Below are 27547 nucleotides of genomic sequence, written 5' to 3' on the forward strand. Positions count from 1 at the left end.
TGCCTGGAGAATCTCATGGACAGAAGAGCCTGGTGGGACCCTATAGTCCTTGGGGTCACAAAAGAGTCAGGCATGACTTAATGGCTAAACAACAACAATTCAGCAAATGGTATTAAGAACCTACCATAAGTAAGGTTCTCTACAGGGCACATTTTCATGACCCCCTTAATGGTTGCATTAAAAAAAAATTGTCACACTTCAGAAGCAGCAGTACCTGCTGAAGCATCAATAAACCAACAAACTGGGTTCCACCTCTTCTGTAGACTCTTGTACCTACCTCTAATATAGCACTTACCCTATTGTTTAGTAACTTGTCCTTTACTTTTTATGTTTCCCTAACTGAATTTCTTTTTTCTGTATAACTGGAATATCTTTATGCATATTTTAACCACTCCGTGGTCAACACAGATGTTTGTCAAGTAAATGAATAAGGGTTAACCCGAATTCTCAGTGGATGGTGTGCATGTGTGCTAAGTTGCTTCAGTTGTGCCCATGTCTTTGTGACCCTATGAACTGTAGCCTAACAGGCTCCTCTGTCCATGGGATTCTCTAGGCAAGAATACTGGAGTGGGTTGCCATTTCTTCCTCCTCCAGGGGATCTTCCCAACACAGGGATTGAACCTACGTCTCTTATGTCTCCTCCACTGACAGGCAGATTCTTTACCAGTAGTGCCACCTGGGAAGCCCCCCAGTGAACAACACAGCACAATAAAGATGTCACAATTTTAATGTAATCTTTAAATTTCTAGGAAAGAGTGGATCTTAGGGAAAGTGTTACATGAGTAAATTATGTAATATGCTCATAGCTGTTAACAAACATTTGTCTTTCATAAACCAGGTATCCCTCCTCTGTGGTGTTCTAATTTTCTATATATTTATCTTTTCCCTCACCACATTTTTGATAATTATTTATGTGTCAGTCTTCCTAGTATTCTAAAGACATAGTAAGCACCACTGAGGTGGTTGTGGCTCAGCTGGTAAAGAATCCGCCTGCAATGCGGGAGACCTGAGTTTGATCCCTGGGTTGGGGAGAACGTCTGGAGAAGAGAAAGGCTACCCACTCCAGTATTCTAGCCTAGAGAATTCCATGGACTGTATAGTCCAATGGGTTGCAAAGAGTTGGACACAACTGAGCAACTTTCATTTCACTTCACTCCCCAAAATTCTAAAGACAGAGTAAGCACCACTGAGGTGGTAACTATATATTATTCATCTATGTATCCCCAAGGCTTATCACAGTCCTTCACATATAGACCATACCAAAAGATGTTTAAGGAATGAATGAGTATGTGGTGAATTTTCCTGAGCTAATTAATTATAGAAGGCAATGTTTTGAAAGTAATAAAAAGTGAAACAACTCCATTTGTAGGCCTTCAGAAAATAGGAGCTATCAGTTTGTAAGAATTGAATCTTATTATGTAGTTTATACTGGCATTTTAATACCAGATTATGACCATCTGGTGAAAATTCATCTCGTAATATTGTAGGAGACATTTTTATGTCCTCTGTTGAGGAGCTGTTTTTAGATAAAAGTGACTGATGGGTCTTTGGAATGGTCTGATACCATTTCTACTTTAATATGAAGTTATCTTTTTAAAGGAAGGGACTTTTAATCTTAGACTTCTGGTTCCCTTGCCTCCAGCTCAAATAAAATAAACCAAAAACCTGTTTATTCACCAGTCTTTTCCATTTCAGTAAAAGATATAATTATTTGCAAAGAACAAAAATCTAAGAGTCATCCTTGAATGCTTTCCTTACTTCTTCTACCCGTCAGGCCTGTTTTCTCTTCCTGTTAATGATCGACAACACCCAGTCAATTAGTAAGTCTTGTGGCTCAGATTCCACAATATGTTTGGAATCTTCTTTACCATTAAGGTCTTGCCTTAACTATTGTAATAGTCCGTTGCTGCTGCTGCTGCTAAGTCGCTTCAGTCGTGTCCGACTCTGTGCGACCCCATAGACGGCAGCCCATCAGGCTCCCCGGTCCCTGGAATTCTCCAGGCAAGAACACTGGAGTGGGTTGCCATTTCCTTCTCCAATGCATGAAAGTGAAAAGTGAAAGTGAAGTCGCTCAGTCGTGTCCAACTCTTCGAGACCCTATGGACTGCAGCCTACCACGCTCCTTCGCCCATGGGATTTTCCAGGCAAGAGTACTGGAGTGGGGTGCCACTGCCTTCTCTGAATAGTCTGTTAACTACTCCCATTACTTCACAGGACAGCAGGAGAGAGCTTTGAATTCCCCTGAGATCCATCAATGGTTGCCTCTGAACATTAAGTAAAAGCCACCCTCTACACCCCTGGTGGCTCAGATGGTAAAGAGTCTGCCTGCAGTGTGGGAGACCCGGGTTTGATCCCTGTGTCAGGAAGATCCCCTGGAGGAGGAAATGGCAACTCACTCCAGTATTATTGCCTAGAGAATCCCATGGACAAAGGAACCTAGCAGGCTACAGTCAATGGGGTCGCAAAAGAGTCAGACATGACTGAGCTACTTCACTTTCACCCTCTACACCATGTCTTCAATGCCCTACTTGATCTGGCCTCCACCAAACTCTTCATCTTTCTTCCCTACAGTTCACCTCTCTTTATCCCATCTCCAAGCCCCAAGGCCTTCTTCTTGTCATTAGAATGTACCATGCTTAGTCTGTGCTCATGGCTGTTATTTTGGTGTCCTCTCTTCCAGGAATAATCTTCTCATGGATCTCCACAAGAGGATCACTCACTATACAGCTGTCTCTCATTTCTTCCAGGAAGTCTCTCTAAAATATTGGATTGGCCAAAAAGTTCACTCAAGTTTCTTACAATGTTATGGAAAAACCTGAGTGAAATTTTTGGCCAACACAAATAGCATTCCTCACGCAGTTACTTTCTATCCCAATTCTCAGCTTTTGTTTCTTAGTAAGAAATTAAACCCCTCATTTCCTCATGTTATCTTCTTTGATGTCTGTTATCCCTACTAGAAAGAGGTCAGGGTTTGTATTTGCTTCCTCCACTGTTGTATCCTCAGAGTTTTGAATGGTAGTTGCTTACTGAATATTTTTGGAATGATTCAAGCCTAACTTAGTCAGGAAGTGTGCTCATTTTAAGTGTACTCATGTAGACCAGGGTGGTGATTGCTATGGGCAAGATACCAGCTGTATTGAGACCATGAGCTCTGTCCTCACTGTCCACTCAAAGTTTATAAGAAAATGAAAATACCATGTTTCAAACAATTCAGACCAAAACAGGAATAGGATCCTGTGAGAGAAGGCCAATTTAATTCCCTAACAATTTGAGGAAACCTAATTTTTTCCCTTAGAGCTTTCCAGGTGGCTTGGTAGTAAAGAATCTGCCTGCCAATGCAGGAGACACAGGAGGCAAGGCTTTGATCCCTGGGTCAGGAAGATCTCCAAGAGTAGGAAATGGCAACCTGCTCCAGTATTCTTGACTGGAAAATTCCATGGACAGAGGAGCCTGGAGGGCTACAGTCCTTAGGGTCACAAAAAGGTGGACATGACTGAGCGACTGAGTATGTGCGCGCACACACACACACAATTTGTTCCATTAATAGTCTATTGAGAAAACTCTTTCCTTAAGTATTATTAGCTATATAATCATGTTTATGTTATCTTAGGGGATTTGAGAGATGCGGAGCAACTCATCTACCGGGTTGCTATGCTGTTACACGTTCTAGATCACTTCAGGAGACTGCTTAATTACTACAATAAACATGATTTGAGCACTGACCTTTTTATCCCTCCAAATGTTTGCGCGTGACCCAGGAATTTTCCAAAGTCAATATGAAACATGTGGCCCGACTTTGTCAGCATGATATTGTCATTGTGTCGGTCGCAGACTCCTAGGATGAACGTTACCACACACCAGCCAGCACAGGAATAGAAGAAGTTCCTTAAGACCTAATCAGTTGAAAAACAGTAACACAAAAGTAATATAAACACAAATGAGCAAACACAGTGGTAATGGTAAAAGTATGATAAAAAACAGAATTATATCATCTGGAACCAATTCTGCATCTCAGTTGAGAAGATATGATTAAATGGTTGGTTCTTGATATGCTACAGAAGAAGGTGAAGCAGTCTGTTCTTTGGCTCAATGAATGTTTTTGTTGAAATGGAAGAAAATATCTTTCATTCAATTAAAGCTAATTTTCATAGTTTATTCATAATGTGATTTTTTAATGTTACAGTTGCACAAGAGTGGATTACTTTTTTCAAGGTAAAAGAAGGAACAATATGGCTCAATATTGCCTGCTGCTACTGCTAAGTCGCTTCAGTCGTGTCTGACTCTGTGGGACCCCATAGACGGCAGCCCACCAGGCTCCACCATCCCTGGGATTCTCCAGGCAAGAACACTATTGCCTAGTCCTATAGAAATGTAAAATATCAATTTTTGAATATTTGAAGTTTTTACACAAAATAAAAAATATTGAGATGTCTGATCCCTTACAAAAATATTATCCAGTTAATGCCCCAAAGGGTTTGGTACAGTATATACCTGTGCGGGTGGAAGAAGGTTCCATTAAGTCAGCTGTGGCTTACGTTTCTTTAATGAACACAGGCTTCTTGCCAAAGTTCCTTTTTCTACAAAAAATTTGTCTCCTGGGTATACATCATTTTGATGGATGATGCGACGATAAGTGTAACCGTGGTGCAACCGTGAATGAGGCTGAGCCACACGTGTGGGCCTCCTTAGCTAGTGGCTGACCCTTGGGAAGGGAAGTCCATGTGGCTGGACTACATGCCGGATCAGTTCCAGGTATCCCAGGTGCCTTAATTTGTCTGTCTTGATTTTCTTTATTTATAAAGATAATAAAATATGTCTTTCACGTGGTACTTATGAACATTAAATGTATGTGGAAACACCTCAAACAATACAACCTCAGGGTTTGTGCCTAACTCAAGTTTCAATTTTGGGAATGGGTAAAAAATAGATTCAAGATACTTTCATCTAATTCTTTGTTATGTGAACTCCCAAACCTGTATTTTACTGTATTCCATGACTCATCTGGTGAAGAATCCGCCTGCAATGCAGGAGACCTGGGTTCAATCCCTGGATTGGGAAGATTCCCTGGAGAAGGAAAAGGCTACCCACTCCAGTATTCTGGCCTGGGGAATTCCATGGACTGTATAGTCCATGGGGTTGCAAAGAGTTGGACACGATTGAGCCACTTTCACTGACTCACTCAATCTCATAGAAGTCTGGAGTGGATTAAATCTTGGGTCTCTCTTTCCTGTCCCAGGCCAACTAGGGTGACTAAACCTCCCAGTTTGCCTAGGACTGAAGAGTTTCCTAGAATGAAGGATGTTTAGGGCTCAAGATGGTTCTGAGCAAATCTGATGCTGGCCCATATTGCATCTTTGTGTGAATCAGCATAAAGGTGTCCCTACCTCTCTAGGGGACCTAGCTGTACCAGTTCATGCTTTGGCAAGTGGGGCAAGGCCTGACTCTAGTCAACTTATTCTTTCATGTAGGAGCTCTGGTTGAGGGCAGAATCTGAACACGGTACACTGCAGGCTAGATGCCAGGGTAAAGTGGGAAAAATGTTTGTGGTCAAATGGAATATTGCATTTTGTAAATTCTGAGATATAAAAAATGAAAACTCTATTATGCATTCTGAAAATATTAAAAGAATAAGGCATGAGAAAAGAGAACTTGGCAGAAGAAAATACATTGCAAAGGAAGGAGGGGGATTTCTAGAAATTATAGATTGTGGACAAATAGGCAGAGGTAACTTAGAGAAGGTAGTTTCAAGAAGCATCATCTCATGTGAGATTGCTGTAAGAGGGGCAGCTAAGTCTCTATTGATAGCCCAGATTTTCCACCCAGAGGAAAAACCAAACACAGAAATTTTTACTGAGTTAACATACCAGTCCCTTGGACTGCAAGAAGATCAAACCAGTTAATCCTAAAGAAAATCGACCTTGAATATTCATTGGTAGGACTGATGCCAAAGCTGAAGGTCCAAATCTTTGGCCACCTAATGTGAAGAGCTGCATCACTGGAAAAGACCCTGGTGCTGGGAAAGATTGAAGGCAGGAGAAGAAGGGTGTGGCAGAGGATGAGATAGTTAGATAGCATCACCAATTCAAAGGACATGAATTTGAGCAAACTCCAGGAGACAGTGAAGGACAGGGAAGTCTAGCATATGGCAGTCCATAGGGTCAAAAAAGGGTCAGAAATGACTTAATGATTGAACAATGACAACAATATACCATTTAAACTGTGTTGTTATTACTAGGCTGATGACTGAGGAAATTAGAACTCCAGAGAACTCAAGAACTCAAGAGAACTCAATTTATTTTTTCATAAATCAAAATATCTCTACCATTCTATTATATATGAAACGAGTCACCAGTCCAGGTTCGATGCACGATACTGGATGCTTGGGGATGGTGCACTGGGATGACCCAGAGGGATGGTATGGGGAGAGAGGAAGGAGGAGGGTTCAGAATGGGGAACACATGTATACCTGTGGCGGATTCATTTTGATATATGGCAAAACCAATACAATATTGTAAAGTTAAAAAATAAAATAAATAAAGTGCTCTGAAAGAAAAAAAAATCAGAATATCTAATGAGCCAGTGTATATCCTTATTTAAGTACATCATTTAAAATTAGCTACAGAAGGACAAACCTTTTCATAATCCGCCTTTAAAGGGTTATGCTGACTGAACCATTTTTTGATTGTATTTTCTTTCAGGGGTCCTATCGGTCCAAAACAGCGATGGATTTTTGCTAGGGTTACAGCATCAGGCACCATCTGCACCAACCCTGCGTGATAAAAAAGAGATTATGGAAACAGCTCTTTCTCTGCAGGATGAAGGATACTTAGGAAATGCATTTTGATCTAGGTAACGACAACAACAGTTGCTAGCATGACTTGGATTACCCCCTCACCCCACTTTTTTTCTTTTTTCAAATTTTCTTTTCTGAAGGAGTCTTACCTAGATGGTATGCCTTCTAATTTTTCCTAAATCCTGGGGAGTGATGAGGCTACTCATATTTGGTCAGATGTATCAGAAGCATCTATTTCTACTAGATGCTTAGATGTTCCATTAAAACAATAGTAGAGAGTCAATCTAGATGGTCTCCCAGAAACCTCACTGAGTCAACAGAGTAGTGAATTAATTAATGTATGGCTTGTGCATTCATTTACAGTTTAAAGGAAGACATTTATACTTGTATAACAAGCACATTTATGAAATAAGTGAATCTAATATAATCTACATGACAAATATTTCAAATATACTGTAAAATCAATGTTCAGGTTAATAAAAGCTTCACTTACCAGTTTCACTTCTAGGACTGAACAGAGTAACTCTGCAGTAAACATGTACAGAGCCGCTTGCTCCTTCCTTCTCAGTCAATATTAAAGGGAAACTATGATAATTTTTTAGGGGAACATACATTGAATGAACTTCAATAGGACATTTGACCCACTAACCATCAAGGCTTCTTTTCGCTGTGTTCCTAAGGCTTTTGGAATGTAAATATTTTCAAACCTTCTGATTTTTATTATGTACAGAATAGCAATTTAAACCCAGTATTTAAAATTCTCCTAGGAATAATGCCCAAAAAACAATCTGTAATCTACAGTTCTGTAAATAAAGTCATTGAAAGAAATTAGAGTTGAGAATTTCTAATTTCCACAATCTTTGACAGCTGCAAGAGTTGCAAACACAAATGCCCAAAGGGATCAGGGACATAAATGTAACTATATGAAAAGAGAGACAGTTAAGTTTTAAAAATTGACTGTTTTATGTCTACCTTAAAAATATTCAAATTAAACGACAAATGAGTAGATCATAGTAATGGTAGGCAGAACACTTCTCTGTGTTGGATTTGGCCAGTGGCAGCTGGTTGTAGCCTTCATCTCTCTCTCTCTCTCTTTTTTTTTTTTTTTTGCAGCCTAAATCTTGTAATACTCAATAGCCCAGCCCTGGGGTGACTATTAGGCAACTACTTTGCTGGATCAGAGAGAAACTTAAAACATGGAGAGTGGGAATAGAACGCTGTAAAAAATAATATATTACAATCAGTTTGTTGAAAACAAAAAAGAAGGAAATGTAACACCCCAGAGATAAATCCTGGTCATATCTTTAATATCATTTCTCCCTCTCTGCCTGACAGTATTTGGCTCTTGTGCAGGTATTCCCTTGCGTATAGAGATAGTGAATGTAAAACTTAACACTTGATAGTAATATAATTACTTTGGAAACAGCAATATAATTCCTTTTTCCGACCCTGAAATTTTCCTTCATTCTCCCAGTTCCTCCATCTAACACTTTCTAACAGAAAATCATGGCACCTGGTTCCATGGTGCTTCATCGCCACCTCGCATTTGTTATTGTTCAGTCTCTGAGTCATATCTGACTCTTTGTGACCCCATGGACTATAGCCCACCAGGCTCCTCTGTCCATGGGATTTCCCAGGCAAGAATACTAGAGTGGGTTACCATTTCCTTCTCCAGGGGGTCTTCTTGACCTAGGAATCAAACCAGCATCTCCTGCATTGGCAGGCAATTCTTTACCACTGAGCCACCAGGGAAGGCCCTGTGCATCTGACCACACCCCAGACTAGGACGTGGATTAATGCACCCTTAGATATGGTACTGCAGCAAAGTCAGTTATGCTTCAGACCTCATTTGTCTTCAGGGAATTAATCATTGCTAAATCCCAAGTCATTTATCATAAGTCTTTCATTGCTGACTACCCAGAAAACTTTGTACCTCATTTATAACAATCATGGTGGGTAAATTCTGCCCATTAATTCAAACCATAATTTACATTTTTATACATTTTAAGCTACTGTGTATTATACACCTTTTAAACACTTCTAGCACAATTCTGTGCACATTGGGTAACATGTGTGGCTCCAATCACATAGTTCTGTAATATAGCATTTCTCAAAATTTAATGCCCATGTGTATTGCCTGAGGATCTTGTCAAAATGTAGGTTATGGTTCAGTAGGGTGGAAGTGGGACCTGAGATTCTGAATTTCTAACAAGTTCACAGATGATGTCATGTTGCTGGTCCGTAGGTCACACTTTAAGTAGCAAGGTTCTTATGGAGAAAACTTTTTAAGATGACATCATACAAGCTGTGCATGCATGCTTAGTCATTAAATCATGTCTGACTCTTTGCAGCCCTATGGACTGTAGCCTGCCAGGTTCCTCTGTCCATGGGATTTCTCAGGTAATAATATTGGAGTGGGTTTCCATTTCCTTCTCCAGGGGATCTTTCTGACTTAGGGACTGAACTCACATCTCCTGCATTGGTAGATGGGTTCTTTACCACTGAGCCACCAGGGAAGCCCCCATCACAGAAGGTGAAAGTGAACTTGCTCAGTCATGTCCGACTCTTTGCAACCCCATGGACTGTAGCCTACCAGGCTCCTCCCTCCATGGGATTCTCCAGGCAAGAGTACTGGAGTGGGTTGCCATTTCCTTCTCCAGGGGATCTTCCCGACCCAGGGATTGAACCCGGGTCTCCCGTATTCCAGGCAGAGGCTTTAACCTCTAAGCCATCACAGAAAGTAGTGTTTCTCAAAAAAAGGTGCCTGAGAAACACTAGCAGCTTTCTGTAATCATTGAGACTGAGCCTCTCCACCTTCCATTCCCCTCCCCACCCCTGCCCAGTGGAGAGCTTGATTTAGTAACCTGGCTGGATCCTAGATGTAACTGGTCCAATTTTCCTAAGTAACTTTTATCCCATCAAATCTGGAGCAAATTTGGAGCAATGAAATAAATCCTAAAGAAATTTTATCTGCTCTGATAATCTCTCCCAAAGTTCCTACAACACCATATCCCAAGTGGTCATGAGAATTAACAATAATGTTGATAAAGTTATATTAACTTGTGGCCTGGAGTATACTCTCCTTAAGACCAACAGCCCTGTTTAGGTAATTTTAGTATTCCCTATCTTACTTTGTGACAGGTGTTCCCAGTGGTTTCGCAGTAAAGAATCCAACTGCAGTGCAGGAGATGCAGGAGACATGGGTTCGATCCCTGTGTCAGGAAGATCCCCCGGAGAAGAGGGTGGCAACCTACTCCAGTATTCTTGCTTGGAGAATGCCATGGACAGAGGAGCCTGGCAGGCTACAGTCCATAGTGTCGCAAAGCGTCGGATACTAGGGACTTAGCACACATGCATATTACTTTGTGACATTTCTTGAGAACAGTAGATATTCAATAACCCTTGGAACCTGATTTAAAATGGAACCTAAATGCCTAAAAAAGACATTTGCTTTAATGGTGGCCATTTCTGTGGAAGAAGTTTTTTTCCATTATAATCTTACAACTAAAGAAATTGTTGGTAGATAGTGGGGATGGGGAAGAATAACTTGTTTGCCTAATTATATCTCTAACTTTGGGCAAGTCTAGGGTTATTTTTGCTGAACTATTTTATGAAAGTTAAAAGTTTTAGTCTCCATTACATTCCTATGATTGTAAACAGAGAAACAAAGAGATGGAATTGAAGAATTCCACTGAGGCTATTGCTGTATTCAATTTCTGAATAAAAAGTAATCCGTGTGACATCAAGAAGCTCAGCTTGGGTCATCTAAGCCTTGGCTCATTCTTACCCTTTCAACATATTATGATATGAAAGAATTAGGTCATTTATGTGAGAAAAGGGAGAATAAAACGGAAGGAATAAGGATCTCTGAGTAGTAGCAGTAATAAAAGACTTTCAGGATTTAGAACGTTAGAAGTTCAGGAGTGGTACACTTGGCATGGAAACAAGGGCCCTTTTATTAGAATCAAAATAATTGGGCAGTTTGACTTGTAACAGTAACCCTGAACTATATAACTGCAAGTTAACTAGGAGATGCTTCCATGTTTAGCTTCTAAAATCTTGAATCTCAGTTGGCTGGAGGACTGAGCCTAGTGATGGGACCCCAGGAACTGGAGGGTACCTGAAGACAGTAACAGTTTTTCTTTTAAGATGATGGGTTTAAACTGTAGTTCTGTCTGAATTAAATACAACAACAACATAATCCTTTTTCCAATTCTATGATTATTTTATCCCTTTGTTTATGCAGATATATCTTCTATGCTGCTGCTGACAAGTGCTCAGTTTTGTCTGACTCTTTGCAACCCCATGGACTGTAGCCCTGCCAGGCTCCTCTGTCCATGGGGTTTTCCAGGCAAGAATACTGGAGTGGGTTGCCATTTCCTTCTCCAGGGGATCTTGCCAACCCATGGATTGAACTTGGGTCTCTTGTGTCTGCTGTACTGGCAGCAGATTCCTTAGCACTAGTATCACCTGGGAAGCCCATATCTTTTATATTTTATACCAATTAATTTAATGAAATCTTAAGTGGCAGTCGCCACATGTAAAAAAATTATGATACCTTAGAAATTATTTCTTCAATTTAGCATGATTGTAATTAAGTACAACTTTTACTTCTGATGTCTGCTTATTTGTGTGGATCTTCAACATTTTATTTTCATTGAAAATGTGTACATATGTAATTATATTTCCATATTAATGTCTTGGCTTTTATAAAGAGAAATGCTGAAGTAAGTTCAAAGTTTGAATACAGATCATCTTTGATTGTTGATATCACACTTTACTCAAAAGTCTTTCAGAAACTAAGTGCATGTTGATAACTTATTTAGAATTTTCAGAACTCCTTTAGGTGCTTGCAACTTTGTAAATTTTGTCTTAATTGGAAACAATTGTAATTTTTATGAATAAGCAGACCTTTCGATTATTAGCTTAAAAAAGAGAAAAAATATGAATTATTAATGTAAATAATCCTTAAAGACACTCAAAAGAATATTACAGTTAACATTTAAGTTGTCAGAATCCTGATTAATATTTAGAAGGACATTATGCTTTATATAAATCATCTTTGCTTATTGTTTTTGAAGCCAATTCTTTTTTTAAAGAAGAATGACTATGTTTGGGGCTTCCCAGGTGGTGCTAGTGGTAAAGAACCTGCCTGCCAAAGCAGAAGACATAAGAGATGCAAGTCTGATTCCTGGGTTGGGAAGATCCTCTGGAGGAGGAGGAAATGGCAACCCACTCCAGTGTCCTTGCCTGGAGAATCCCATAGACAGAGAAGCCTGGCAGGCTACAGTCCATAGAGCCACAAAGAGTAAGACATGACTAAAGTGACTTTAGTCACTTGATGATATTAAATCATCTTGGCTTATTGTTTTTGAAACTAATTCTTTGTAAAAAAAAAAAAAAGAAGAAGAAGAAGAAGAATGACTGTGTTTAGTTCTTTGGATTTTAAAATTTGTCATCTAAAATGAAAGTTGTAGAAAGTCTGAGGGCATATTACCAATAAATGTATGAGATAAGCAATGTAAGTCAGCTTTCTAATCTATACTGACCTTGGCCTTTTCCTGTGGATAGACATCTATAAATGACCATTTGCATATCCAGGCCCTCCTGCAGCCAAATATTGTCCATCACTTGAATAATCTGCAGAACAAGCATATCCTGACGGAGATCATCTCCAGCCTGTTAGAAACAAAATTATAGACTCTGGGTTTCTTCTTGAATTCCATTGAAAGTTTTCAACAACTCAGTATATGTCATTTCCTTCTCTGAATAACTTTCCAGCCTGACTTAGGGTGGTTTCAGTTGTTCTTTTAGCACTAAGAGTACCCCGTGTTTCTGATAGAAGATCAAAGAAAACAAGAGCTTTCTTTTAAATGATTATAGAAGCTTCAGCCATCAAATTAGAAGTGTCTTGCAATGTTGTTCCCTGATAACAATCTTTCAATTTACTATCCATGTGCAGCCTCTTAACCTCAAAGTCTGGTGAAGAGAGGCTAGACAAACGTTCATCCAAATTTCAAACTCAGCCAAGTGACATCTCTTTCAGAGGGAAATATATTTGGTGTGCTACAAGTTTATACACTGATACACATTTATATTACCTGGAGCTTCTTGACTGGGAGTATAAATAGCACATATATGATTCATCAGACTTTGACTTATTGGCTTCTCTTATTTTGAAGGCAGTTACAAAGTTTTCAGAATAAATGGCCTTTGATAACAAGAAATCATAAAGGGGTGATTTTCTAGCATAGGTGAAGGAAATGGAAAATGTCCAAAGGGGAAGGACAGTTCTATGCTGTTAACTACTAAGAGGCTCAGTTTTGAAAACGCTTTCTAAATTATATTCAGAAGACTGTGTGCCACGATGAGATTCTGTGTGGTTCTTTTTCCTTCACCAAAAATGCAGTGCTGGGGGAACTCTTAATGCTTGAGGTTACACAGATCACAGCAAAAATATGGGTGTGGAAAATCCCATGGATGAAGGAGCCTGATAGGCTGCAATCCATGGGGTCGAGAAGAGTCAGGCACAACTGAGCGACTTCACTTTCACTTTTCACTTTCATGCATTGGAGAAGGAAATGGCAACCCACTCCAGTATTCTTGCCTGGAGAATCCCAGGGACAGAGGAGCCTGGTGGGCTGCCGTCTATGGGGTCGCACAGAGTCAGACACGACTGAAGCGACTTAGCAGCAGCAATAAGTGTGATCCTTAAACTAGTCAGAATTGAATACAAATTCCACTCTGAGACCTTGTTTTCTGGTTTGGCTGCGTCATTTAACACATTAATAGAATGACTGGCAAATGTTTCCTTTATTCTTACTGAACTGTATGTAACTTTTTACTCTACTGTCCCATGGGATCCATGTTAAAGCCTGATATGGCCCATATTTATGTTTTATTATAAAAGAAGACAACAACCCAAATTACTAAAATAAGCAAGTGCTCACTAAGAAGAATTTTATGTTAAATCATATCATTTGAGTTGCAGCTGATTTTGATTCAAATTTAATATGGAGGCCAAAAGAAGACTTTCCCCTCTAGAAACAGCACAATTCTGCTTTCTGTACTAGTCAAAGGTGATCATACAATTTCATTTATTGAAACATACCTCCCGGAGTTTTGCACTGAAGATTCATTGGCTTTGAGCCAGTAATGTTGGATTTATTGCCAATCATAGTAGGGCATGTACTATTATTCTGTGAAAATGTGGAATCGAAAATAACTGGCAGCTTCTGTGCTGTTGCCAGAGGAATAGAGCTATACTAATTTATTTTTCTGAGTAATAAATCAATAGTCCTATCTATGGGATCAATTCGATGTTTCAGGAGAGCTACTGTACCTTAAAAATGACACTGATGTTTTTGCCCATTGGATTGGCATTAATGAAGGTAATCTTCAACGGCAAAGCATTAGATGTGAAATATGAACATGCCTACAGGACAAAAGCAAGAGAAATATGGTGAGCAAAATAAAGCAAAGAGAACAGTTTGAAATCATGGCCCCAGCGGAATCTGTTATACGAGCAAATATAACACATATGAATAATTTTTACACTTTGAAACAAAGAAACATATTTATTTAAAAAAAAAAAGACTTTAGTCTACCAATCAAAGCCTTCATTTGTAAACTAAAAAGCCAGCTTTTCAGCAGGTTTTAAATCTTCAAGGACATTTTTTCCTCACTAAGCAGTGATGGTGTGGAGGGGGTTTAAATAATCTAAGTAGTAGGTGGGTATTGTGCTTTTGCTGGTTGGTTAATATCTAAAAGATGAAATTGCTATTTAAAAAAATATATTTCCTTTTCATTCTTTCTGCCCAAGAGCATATTTTAAAGAAACATGGATACAGAGTTAAGAAAGACCTGAATACAAATTTGGACTCTGATACAGAGGGAAGTGGGCTTCCCAGGTGGCTCTAGAGGTAAAGAACATGCCTGCCAATGCAGGAGACATAAGAGATGTGGGTTTGATCCCTGGGTTAGGAAGATCCCTTGGAGGAGGGCATGGCAACCCACTCCAGTATTCTTGCCGGGAGAATCTCTTGGACAGAGGAGCCTGGCAGGCTACAATCCATAGCGTTTCAGAGTCAGACATGATTGGAGTGACTTAGCATGCACACAGAGTATGAAGTAAGCCATAAAGAAAAACAAATATTTTGAATTAACACACATATATGGAATCTAGCCAATCCAGCCAATCCATCCTAAAGGAAATTAGTCCTGAATATTCATTGGAAGGACTGATGTTGAAGCTGAAACTCCAATACTTTGCCCACCTGATGCGAACTGACTCATTTGAAACAACCCTGATGCTGGGAAAGATTGAAGGCAGGAGGGGAAGGGGATGACAGAGGACGAGATGGTTGGATGGCATCACTGACTCAATGGACATGAGTTTGAGCAAGCTCCAGGAGTCGGTGATGGACAGGGGAGCCTGAGTGCTGCAGTGCATGGAATTGCACAGTCGGACATGACTGAGTGACTGAACTGAACTGACGGAATCTACAAAAATGGTACTGATGAACCTTTTGGCTGAGCAGGAATAGAGACATAATTGTTGAGAACAGACCTGTGGACACAGTGGAGGAGGAAGAGGGTGAGAAAAAGGAAAGAGTAGCACTGATATACACACTACCACGTGTAAAATAGAAAGCTAGTGGGAAGTTTCTGTATAGCAGAGAAGAGAGCTCAGCATGTTGCTCTGTGACAACATAGAGGGTAGGATGGGGAGGTGGGAGGGAGGTTCAACAACAATATGTATGTTGTTGTTGTTTAGTTTCTGAGTCATGTCCAACTCTTTGTGACCCCATGGACTGTAGCCCTCCAGGCTCCTTTGTTCATGGGCTTTTCGAGGCAGGAATACTGGAGTAGGTTGCCATTTCTTTCTGTAGACAATTTACCTGACCCAGGGATGAAACCTGTGTCTCCTGCTTGGCAGGCAAATTCCTTAGTACTCAGCCAACTTGGAAGCCTGAATACACACACACAGATACACACACATATCAGTTCAGTTCAGTCACTCAGTTGTGTCCGACTCTTTGCGACCCCATGGACCGTAGCATGCGAGGCCTCCCTGTCCATCACCAACTCCTGGAGTTTTACTCAAACTAGTGGTGTTCTTTTTTCCTTCAATTTAAATCTGAATTTTGCAATAAGGAGTTCATGATCTGAGCCACAGCCAGCTCCCAGTGTTTTGTTTTTGTATGTATGTATATTTATGGCTGATTCACATTGCTTTGGCAGAAACCAATACAATGTTGCAAAGGAATTATCCTCCAATTAAAAAAAAAAAAAAAAAAACGTGGACTCTGTCACATCAACTGTAACACCTTGGACAAATTACTTAAATGTTTTTGCTTGTGTGTTAGTTGCTCAGTTGTGTCTGACTCATTATCCCTATTTCACATTGGAATAAATGTTTGTATCTTAATGTAATATAGGGGTAAAAATCCTACCTCATACAAATGTAATAGGTATATGGATATAAAATGGCTTTTACAATGTCTGATATTAATCAGGTACTTCTGAAAGATTAATGCATTTCCCCCCTTTTTGTTAATGAACATTTTCTTATCTTTACAAATAACTGTACAACATATATTTCCTGTTCTCATGTTTTTCAATTATACTTTACATTTTATCTTCAGCTAAAGCTGAACAATATCATAAACAGTATCGACTGCTTTCCATTATTTTCCTTTTATGTGCTTATAATTGTTTGAGTGCTAAAGGCTATATGTTTTTAGGTTATTAGAGAGTTCATGTTGACAGTGAAAAATTAAATCAATACTAAAAGGAAAAGGATTTTATACTTTTAACTTATCAACTTAGTAAAAATATGACATCAATACATTTTGAAAGATCGGTTTGAATGTCATTATTACTGAGAAGTCTGAAATGGGTAGAAGAGAGGAAAGGATCTATTTCTTAACCTATCGATGTAAATCTAACATAATCCCCAGGCAAACAGAAACCCTTGTTTACTGAATCAATTTGAGTTTTACAGTGAAAGGATGAGGCTGCCTGTTAAGTAATGAATTCCTGCTGCAAGAATCAGTCAGTCAGGGAATATGACCTTCTGTCATGGTATTAATTAGGAAACCCTGTATTGGGCCACAGTCTAGACTAGTGGTTTTCAAATTTTCCTCATTCAACTCTGGGGATGAGAGGCATGGGGGGAGGTGATAAAGTCTTTGAGGCATGCCAAGTCCAGGGAAGAGACAAAGGGCTAAGGGAGACTCAGCCCCTCTTTGTAATTACATCACTGAGAGTGATTGTGCTTTCATTGTTTCATATTTTGGTTTTCAGATGCAGTCTGTTTTTTGAGAGTCACAACAAAAATACCATACACTTGACAACTAGTATGCACAAACCACTATCTATATGCAAATAGAAAGAGGCACCATATCTACCTCTGAAAGAGCCTGTGGTAAGTTGGTAAGAAAGTATACACACATGCATTAAGTCAAAAATAATTTACAAGGCAATGTAACATAGTTGAATGAGGAAGCATTTGAAGAAGGGAGTATTTCAGAGATGAGCTGAATTTGAAGATTGTGAAAGACATAGATTAGTAAACAGGTGAAAGAAAATGTTTGCTAGATAGGAAAAGGCAAACAAAGACACCTCAGAGTAGAAGTTAAATGTGGATTGGGAAGGCCATAACCAAGAGATAGGGAAGAATAAATCAAAGTCTTAGAGGATAGTTTATAAAAATGATGAGATAAAGGAGCTGGAATAGAGAAAGATAAGAATACGGAAAGGATGATATGACTTCTCTTGTTGTAAAGTAAACACTGCTGAAATAGATTTAAAAGAGATTTTTAAAAGGAAAAGAAATCTATTTAGTAAATGAAAAATCTGGTCCTTACTTTCCCAGGAGTAGAGAAGGATTGCATTAAGTTATTCCTACTCTCTCATTCTATCCATCCCTTAGTGAAACAGGAAATGGTCCATTGTGGTTAGTGGTCTGAATGAGAGAGGTAGGGGTGAGAATTCTTCTTATAAAGAAAGCTTAGCCAAACCTAAGAAGACTTTTGCTTTCTGTCTTGAAGGGCCATGTTTTAAGAAATGGATTGAGCCAGGCCTGAGTGCTTCTCCCTAATGTAGTTAACTGATGGTGATTAAACTAGAATGCTGACTGTGTATGCAGGCTTTGCCATGCTCTCTCCTTCATGGGACTTCTCTCCAGAGTGACTTCTTTTTAAAAAAAAAAAAAAATTATTTATTTTAATTGGAGGCTAATTACTTTATAATATTGTATTGGTTTTGCCATACATCAACATGAATCTGCCACAAGTGTACACGTGCTCCCCATCCTGAATCCCCCTCCTACCTCCCTCCCCGTACCATCCCTCTGGGTCATCCCAGTGCACCAGCCCCAAGCATCCTATATCCTGCATTGAACCTGGACTGGCAATTCATTTCTTATATGATATTATACATGTTTCAATGCCATTCTCCCAAATCATCCTATCTGCTCCCTCTCCCACAGAGTCCAAAAGACTGTTTTATACATCTAAGTCTCTTTTGCAGAGTGACTTCTGACACACGATAAGCTCAGTATTGACTTTTCCACCATCACTGCATTTATCAGCTTTCTCCCCACATGGGCTTTCTGATGTCCTAGAGGACTGGTGGTATAACCAAAGATCTTCCCATACTCATTATTACATCCATAGGACTTCTAACCTGTGTGAATTCTGTGATATATAATGAGGTGTGAGTCTCAACTATGTATTTTCCACATTTATTGTGTTTTTGCTGGTGTGAAGTCTGTAGCATAAAGTAAGGTATTCACTAGACTAAACGCCATGCCATGCCACATTCAAAAGGCTTTTCTCTGGCGTGAACTTGCTCATAATCAACACATTTAGAGGTCTGACTGAAGGCTTTTCTACACTGCCAACACATATGTGCTTGTTCGCTGGCATGGGGAACCCAGTGTCAAGTAAGACTGACACTGACTATCTTATTTGACACTGGATTTACTCTAACTGAAGGCCTTACTACGTTCCTTACACTTGTAAGACTTCTCCCCAGTGTGAACTTTCTGGTGGTCAGTAAGATTTCTATCAGAACAGAGAGCATTCCCACATTCATTTCAACATAACATTTGTCACCTGTGTGAAGTGCCTGGTGCTGTAAAAAGATTCTACTCTGAATGAAGGCCTCCTACACTCATGATATTCTGCAGACTTCTCCCCAGTAAGGGCTGTCTGATGTGCCTCTGAGGGAATGAAGAGTGAAGGCTTTTCTTGTTTGTCACCTTGATGAGGTTTCTCCCTGTCTATATTTATTGAGACGGGAGGAGTGGTGACAAGTCTCCTCACATTCACTTCCATAGAGTCTGTCCCCTCAGTGGGTGCTCAGATGAACCACTGCCTGAGGGGTTTCTCTAAAGCTCTTAACATACTCATTACATTCCCAGAGTTTCATACAAGTGTGGATTCCCTGATGGTTAACCAGATGTGGATTCTGACTAGAATTTTGCTGCATTTATGGCACCTTCAGAGGTGATGTGTGTCCATTCAGACCTCCTTGTTGTTCAGTAGGACTGAGGACAGACTAAAATGTCCTGCAGGTGAGAGCTTCGCCTGCCACTTTCCCTGTTCATTGCTGTACGCACAGCAGAGCTGACCAGAGCATATTGGCAAAGAGATGGCTCCACCTGGGGCACTTGCCAGCTTCAGGAGAAGTGCTGATGGCTGCGGGTTGCTGTAGGGGAGGAGCGTGGTCTCAGCCACAGCACTTTGGGTGCTGACTGCTGGGCTAGTGGGGACCTTGGCCTGGCCAACTCACCTGGACACTTCCACAGCCACCCAGTAGAGCCAGTGCTCCACATCCCCAAGGCCTGCATGAGGCCTTGATATGTAATTTTAACTGAAAAAGAAAATCTTTATATTCCTTAAACAATAACAACAAATCAATAAGGCAGAAATAAAAAATAACATCTGGCCTTCACAATCTCCATTGTTCTTTCTATGTATTGCTCATGTGGCTGCTTAAATGACCTAGTTATTTATGTAAAAACCTTCCTTTTCATTTCAAAAACTGTTAACTGGATCCAACTGTTTTTTGATTGTAGTGCTAGAAAAATATATTAATACTTATAACCAAAGAAAAAAAGATACACTGTCTTTGAAATATCGAGTTTCCATGTATCTTTAGCATCAATCAGTGTATACTACTCATAATAAAAATGTTACACATTTTTTAAAAAATCAGTGATGATTTGGATTTTAGCTTTGATAGACACCTCAGCTTATGGAATTGATGTTTTGTTTTTGTTCAAAATACATCTATGAAGTATATTAGGAAACTTTTTAGGGTGTCTTTGTAGCAGAAAAGTTGTCAAGGTGACAGCATTAAGTTTTTAGCAAAATGTTTTCTATTCATGCATTGTGTGGGTGTGTGCATGCTCGGTCGTGTCCAATTCTTTGCAACCCCATGGATGGACTGTAGCTCTCCAGGTTCCTCTGTCCGTGGGATTTCCCAGGCAAAAATACTGGAGTAGGTTGCCATTTCCTTCTCCAGGGGATCTTCCTGACTCAAGGATCAGACCTGAGTCTCTTTCGTATCCTGCTTGGCAGGCAGATTCTTCACCACTGTGCTTCCTGGGAAGCCCTCTTCTATTCATACTAATGGTCTAATTTTCCCCTTAATTATTAAATTTGTTTCCTTGACTTATTAAGACTTCAGTTATGTAACATTTACTGTGTATGTATGAAAGTTTAATCTCTTCACTTCTAAATGTCACTTATCATTCATTTTTAATAGAGTCTTCTAGTCTTGGATTTTGGAGAAAGAAAATAATAAAACTCATGGAGAAAGAATGATTCTAAGTCAGACAAGTGTGACTGATAGAGACTTGGCAGAGAAGGAGTTTGTGAGTTCAGTGATGCTAAGAAGGGCTTTCCAGGCATGAGTAAAATCACAAAATATATCACATAGCATCATGACTCATGAACATCAATGAATTTTAAATTGAATCAAAACTGAGATGTTATAGCTAATGATATATTCGTGTCCTAGGCAAGGGTGTACACATAATCTAAATAAGCATGAAATTAAACCAGCCTACATGGGGTCACCAAACCAACCAGTTTTGATTAAGTCAAGAAATCAATTTAAGTAAGGAGTATTTTTATTTTTTTCACTGAACTGAAAGTCTGCTTCTATTAATAAACCAGTGAAATAGCTGATGCAGTTAATGTGATCCCAACTGGTCACAGTGCATCAAGTAGATCATGCAGTTTGGATGAGATCCAATTAATTTTTCTTAAATAATTATAATAACAATTCACAAATTGTTTCTGCCATTTCAAAACCTAAACAACACAAAATAAAAATACTTAACTTATCTACTGAATACATCGACTTACATCACCATCGATCCCCTGTACGCATAGGGCAGGGTTCAGAGGGAGGTGACAGGTCTTTGTACACCAAAAGAATTCTTCTAGTCTGCCAAGCTCCTTCTTCAGCACCTCCTGTGAAAGATCATTAGAAAAAGCATTTTTGAAACTGTAAAGAACTTGACTTTCCCTTCAAGTTATATGTTTCTTCTATTGATTATATAAACTCGTTAATTTAGGGGTTACACACTTGGGTGCTTTGGGTCGGTGGGTGATGTAGCTGCATATGAGGAGGCAACAGGCTAAAACAAGAGGGAGTCCCAGGAAAAATGAAGGCGTAAAGATTGAATGCCCTTTCTGAAGCACTTTAAATTAAAAACAAAAGCAAAACAAAGTACTGTTCTGTTCAAACAAAACATGATGCATGGGGCTTGACCTGTGACCCAGCAACTTGCAACCCCTACTTTAAGGAATTATTAACATGATCCATTTATTGTAATTCCCTGAAATCTTAGTTTGTAACTCTTAAGATTTACACTTAATACTGATAGTACATTTTAGAAAAAAATTTACATACAGTAGGTGCAATAATGGCAAAAAAGATAATTATGGACAATTGATAAATGTCAGAAACAGTAACATATATGAACAAATAGTTTACTAAATGCCAGTGAGTGTATTTCTGATACTTGACTTACTCCCTTCAACAGTCCTCTGCACACGTGGAAGGTCAGAGACCAAACAACACCTTTAGCATTGTGTATCCCCTGAGAGGAAGAGAACAAACTTACAGATATCAAGGGGGAACTGAGGGGATGGGATGAATTGGGAAATTGGGACTGACATATATACACTATTAGGTATAAAACAGAAAACCAACAAGAACCTACTGTACAGCACAGGGAACTCTACTCAGTGCTCTGTGGTGACCTATAAGGGAAGGAACTCCAAAAAAAGGGGGACACATGTATACATGTAATTGATTCACTTTGCTGTACAGAAAAAACTAACATAACATTGTAAAGCAACTATACTCAAGTAAAAAAAAAAAAAAGAATTGTGTATTCCCTGTCAAAAAGAGGGAAAAGCAATGATAATTAAAAAAAAAACAAAAAAACAAAAAACTTTTGGCCTACTTTGAAAACACTTTTAAGTACATTTCTACAAATGAGGATATCAGATTAATGATGCTTGACCAACTCTCAAGAGTTTCTCAGCTCTGACTCCTGGCTCATGGTCAAATGACAGAATCGACTGCTTCCAGAATCCAGAAAAACAAGGAGGAGAAGTGGGGCAAAGTTCCACAATGGGATTCTTTTCGTCTGTCCTCTTTGTCTTTTCTATACCTGGATTTGCCTGAAGAGCAACACAGAGGGGAACCTCTGCTCTCTTTAACTAAAATTTCTTCACTGGATATCAGTTTAGTTCAGTTCAGTCACTCAGTCACGTTCAACTCTTTGTGACCCCATGAATCGCAGCACGCCAGGCCTCTCTGTCCATCACCAACTCCTGGAGTTCACTCAAACTCATGTCCATTAAGTCAGTGATGCCATCCAGCCATCACATCCTCTGTCGTCCCCTTCTCCTCCTGCCCCCAACCCCTCCCAGCATCAGAGTCTTTTCCAATGAGTCAACTCTTCGCATGAGGTGGCCAAAGTACTGGAGTTTCAGCTTTAGCATCAGTCCTTCCAATGGAACACCCAGGACTGATCTCCTTTAGGATAGACTCATTGGACCTCTTTGCAGTCCAAGGGACTCTCAAGAGTCTTCTCCAACACCACAGTTCAAAAGCATCAATTCTTTGGTGCTCGGCTTTCTTCACAGTCCAACTCTCACATCCATACATGACCACTGGAAAAACCATAGGCTCGACTAGATGGACCTTTGTTGGCAAAGTAATGTCTCTGCTTTTTAATATGCTATCTAGGTTGTTCATAAGTTTCCTTCCAAGGAGTAAGTGTCTTTTTTTGTTTGTCTTTTTTTCTTGTTGTTTTTTTCATAAACACATCACTGTTTATTTTCTTTTTCTTTCTTTTTTTTTTAACTTTACAATATTGTATTGGTTTTGCCATATATCAACATGAATCCACCACAAGGGTACACATGTTCCCCATCCTGAACGCCCCTCTCACCTCCCTCCCTGTACCTTGGCTACAATCACCATCTGCAGTGATTTTGGAGCCCCCCAAAATAAAGTCTGACACTGTTTCCACTGTTTCCCTATCTATTTGCCATGAAGTGATGGCACCAGATGCCATGATCTTAGTTTTCTGAATGTTGAGTTTTAAGCCAACTTTTTCACTCTCCTCTTTCACTTTCATCAAGAGGCTTTTTAGTTCCTCTTCACTTTCTGTCATAAGAGTGGTGTCATCTGCATATCTGAGCTTATTGATATTTCTCCCGGCAATCTTGATTCCTGCTTGTGCTTCTTCCATCCCAGTGTTTCTCATGATGTACTCTGCATAGAAGTTAAATAAGCAGGGTGACAATATATAGCCTTGACATACTCCTTTTCCTATTTGGAACCAGTCTGTCGTTCCATGTCCAGTTCTAACTGTTGCTTCCTGACCTGCATATAGGTTTCTCAAGAGGCAGGTCAGGTGGTCTGGTATTCCCATCTCTTTCAGAATTTTCCACAGTTTATTGTGATCCACACAGTCAAAGGCTTTCGCATAGTCAATAAAGCAGAAATAGATGCTTTTCTGGAACTCTCTTGCTTTTTTGATGATCCAGAGGATGTTGGCAATTTGATCTCTGGTTCCTCTGCCTTTTCTAAAACCAGCTTGAACATCTGGAATTTCATGGTTCACGTATTGCTGAAGCCTGGCTTGGAGAATTTTGAGCATTATTTTACTAGCATGTGAGATGAGTGCAATTGTGTGGTAGTTTGAGCATTCTTTGGCATTGCCTTTCTTTGGGATTGGAATGAAAACTGACCTTTTCCAGTCCTGTTAATTGGGCTTAAAAAAAATGGGAAAAAAAAGCTTATAGTAACTTGTGAGAAATTATAAATTCTTCTCCCATCTCCTTCTTTTTTCTTTTCCTGTTTTCATGTGAAGCGGTGTTCTCACAGGAGCAGCCAGTCAAGGTGAGATAAATGTATTTATATGAGAGGATGATGTCAGTATCACTTCAAAACTTGATGCAATTGGTCGAAAAAGGCACTGTACTGACTGTAGTATGCATCTTCAATACATGAGGGGTTTTAAAATATAAGAAATAAAGACCAAACCTATACACAAAGTTTGTACATTTTAAACCAAATTTATTTTACTTGTGCTCAACTTTTTGTTTACCATTAGACAATAACTAATGAGTTTGCAATAACATGGAGAAGTCATAGAAATGTTTTTTGCATTGCTTATCATGTTATGTGCCTTAAGGCTCTTCTCTGCATCCAGAGATTATATGCCTCCCATTTAAAAATAAATTCCATGCTTCTGCATTTTATTTTCCATTTTTTTTCCTATGTAGGTGAAGTAGCATAGTTTCTGGCATTACTACCAAATGAAGTGATTTCCAGTAAGAAAAATCTTGTGCTGGAAAGAGTTCTGGGACACTTTGCCTCCTACTATTTTTGTATCATTTTGTTGAAAACTTGTTGATTTTAAACAGTGGGTGGAGAGAGACCATGAGCTCCTTTGAGGACAAGATTCATGGTTTAGTCATCTTTCTATCCTTAACTCCTAGACCATAGTAAGTCCTTGTTATTGAATGACATTCTTAATCCAATGAATGGAAGTTCACTATCCTCTATATCTAGAATGTGAGCTTAAGAGAATCTGCTCAATGGTAGATTCTTTACATCACTAATGAAGGGAACTAGTAATGCAGACAATTAAAAAGAGCAAGTGTTCTTCCATTAGATCAAGAAAAAGAACAGCCAGGTCCTTTATTATAATCAGTGATGAAAGAGGGACAATATTTTGACTGCCATCCATGGATGTTAGTGTGAAAGCCTTACTATCCACACCACTATTCATTTGTTTCATGCATTTCATTTTATTTGTTGTGGCAAAAAAAAAAAAAGTGCCTTTAAAAATGTAACTTTGATTAGTGCAGAGTTGGAAAAATTTAGACCAAAATGTTGTCCCTTGGACAAGGGTGTTTAAAAAGTCCCATTTGTGTATTTCTTCTGTGAGTCTGAATTGTGCTTCCATTCTGAGGAAATTACTTCATCTGGTCATTTTAGTCAAATTGCCTTGAAATTGGTCTCTTGTCAGGTACTGTTTGTGCAACATGGCTATTTAAATTAAAAAACCATGTCCTGGTGATAGAAATTATCATTAACATTAGGGTAGTAAATTGACAAAAAAAAAAAAAAAACCAACTTAATCAAAAGAATTAATTGAAGTGTCTTATGACTAAGTGGCAGTCAAGGAACGTACTTTCAGTGTTATGAACTTCAATCTTAATTGAACCATAATGAAAAAGAAAACAAAACTTCATTACATGAACATTGATGTCCCAACAAACCTGTCTTTGAGGGTCACTAGCAGTCTTGACTTTTTCCCCAATGTCTCCCAGAATCTTGATAAGTTTCTGCTCCTTGGAAAACTCATCCCTCAAGGCTTTTCCTGCACAGAATTGGAGTGCAGCCAATAGCTTCTGATACCAGATTTTAAAATAAGCTTCATTCTGTGCATCCTTTAGCAGCCTGAAGGAAAGGGAGAAAAAGAATTCTTATATCTAAAGCTGATTTTTTAAAACACCTCCAGCAGGAACAATAAGTGCATTTCAGACTTATCTGTGTGATGGCTTTGGGTAGTTTAACAGTCTAGAATGGGGAAAATGTTGTTTATTTGTTGCCAGTTATCAAGTTTCATCTGATAGTTAATGAGATTCCGAGAGTGAAAAATCAATAAGAGACCCACTATTCCTCATTTCAGTTCACGATGCACTTTTTCTTCTTTCAGGCTTCTTAAGTTCTATGACAAATAACTTATCTTAAGAGCCTATTTTTGACTTATTATAATACAGACAAAGTTTTTTAAATTGTATTTAAAAGTCACTATACTTAATGACGACTCAACCATCAACCCCAAGTTTTTCTGTTTTTCTTCAATAGATAATGTCCCCACACTGTCATATATCTATGTATTGCTCTTTGTTCCATCACTTCCCCTTGATTACCTGGAGGAAGATACCAGAAAGGCAAGAACATGGTGTTTTTTTGTTGTTTCATTTTGCTTTCAGGTATTTCTGAGTCAAATCTCAGCCCTACAACTTCCAAGTAACAAGTAACTTAGGCTACTTACTTAAGCCGGTTGAGGTTAAAAAAAAAAAAAAAAAGGTAATATCTCTGAACCTATAGAATTATACAGAATGCAGAAAAAGTTAATGTGATTCTAATTCAAAAGGGCTTAGCTCAAAGTATGTACTAGTCAATAAAACAAACATTAGTTCAGCTGTATCTTGCAGTCTCCCCAAGCCAACTTCCCTCACTGGCAGTCTGCTTGTGTCATGAGCACGGGAGGCACAACAGAACAAGGGAAGGACATGTGGCTGGATAATGCAACAGTGACAATTACTGGATTACTCTTTCTGCCATGTAACAATTTATATTTCCTTGAAACTAATTCCAATATGCTTCAACTTTACTTTTTATTATGCCCTAAAACACTGAAGGAAAAAAGACTGATTCCTTTAAATCTCTTTGATTGATTCTTTAATTCTTAACTTGTCTCTAGTCTTCTTCTCTTCTGAAAAAAAAAAATTACCATTCAAGGAACTATAAGAAAGTTCTGTAAAGTTTAAAAATAAAATAAAAATTTAAAAAAAAAGAAAGTTATGAGAATGAAATGCTGAAAAAAAGGATTAAATTCCTAGGAGCCAAAATATTAATATATATATATATATAGATGAGTTTCATTTTGCATTCCTAATTTTGCATATCTGCCCACTATGTATTGTGCTAGAGAGTCTAAGAAACACATTATTTTCATTTGTTGTATGTTCTCTGTTCCTACACATTTAAGTTAAAAAATTAATTGAATGAATTTGCTTTTTTTTTAAGGAAAGGGCTTGCTCTCTTGTCATTTTTACGAAGCCAACTTATCTTCTCTCACCTTTTTGACTTTTGCAAAGGAAACATAAACCAAGTGGAATAATAGTTCTTGTTTCTGAAAAGCATTAAAAAAAACCTCAAGGGGCTAAAGATGTATTGATGAAAATATAATCTATTGATACTTATGTTTTCAATGTAAGGAGAATAACAGACAATGAAAAAGTTTCCCACCTACTCCTTCAATGAGATTTTGAGATTTCAGACATAATAAATGAATCATGTCATTATTTGAAGGGTCCAGGAGAATAAGAGTTGTATGAATGTGAACTGGAAAGCCTCAAATGAAAGCATCCACGTTTAAAACTTCAAGGTAGTTTCTGCAGAATGTAT

The 27547-nt window shown here is 38.8% G+C and overlaps 1 protein-coding gene across 5 annotated transcripts in view; it reads right to left on the reverse strand.

Annotated features, from left to right (window-relative positions):
• Nucleotides 1-27547, reverse strand: part of PIK3C2G (phosphatidylinositol-4-phosphate 3-kinase catalytic subunit type 2 gamma) — a 669869-nt gene that overhangs the window by 169176 nt on the left and 473146 nt on the right. For all 5 annotated transcript variants that reach the window (XM_059886331.1, XM_059886332.1, XM_010805449.4 and 2 more), the window contains 6 exons: nt 25627-25807; nt 21178-21285; nt 14136-14228; nt 12343-12472; nt 6633-6769; nt 3724-3893 (listed from right to left, as the gene is read on the reverse strand). In XM_059886331.1, the coding sequence (XP_059742314.1) occupies nt 3724-3893; nt 6633-6769; nt 12343-12472; nt 14136-14228; nt 21178-21285; nt 25627-25807 (819 nt within the window). The remainder of the gene's footprint in view (nt 1-3723; nt 3894-6632; nt 6770-12342; nt 12473-14135; nt 14229-21177; nt 21286-25626; nt 25808-27547) is intronic.

This window comes from Bos taurus, chromosome 5 (assembly GCF_002263795.3).
Source record: "Bos taurus isolate L1 Dominette 01449 registration number 42190680 breed Hereford chromosome 5, ARS-UCD2.0, whole genome shotgun sequence".
Classification (NCBI taxonomy): Eukaryota; Metazoa; Chordata; class Mammalia; order Artiodactyla; family Bovidae; genus Bos; species Bos taurus.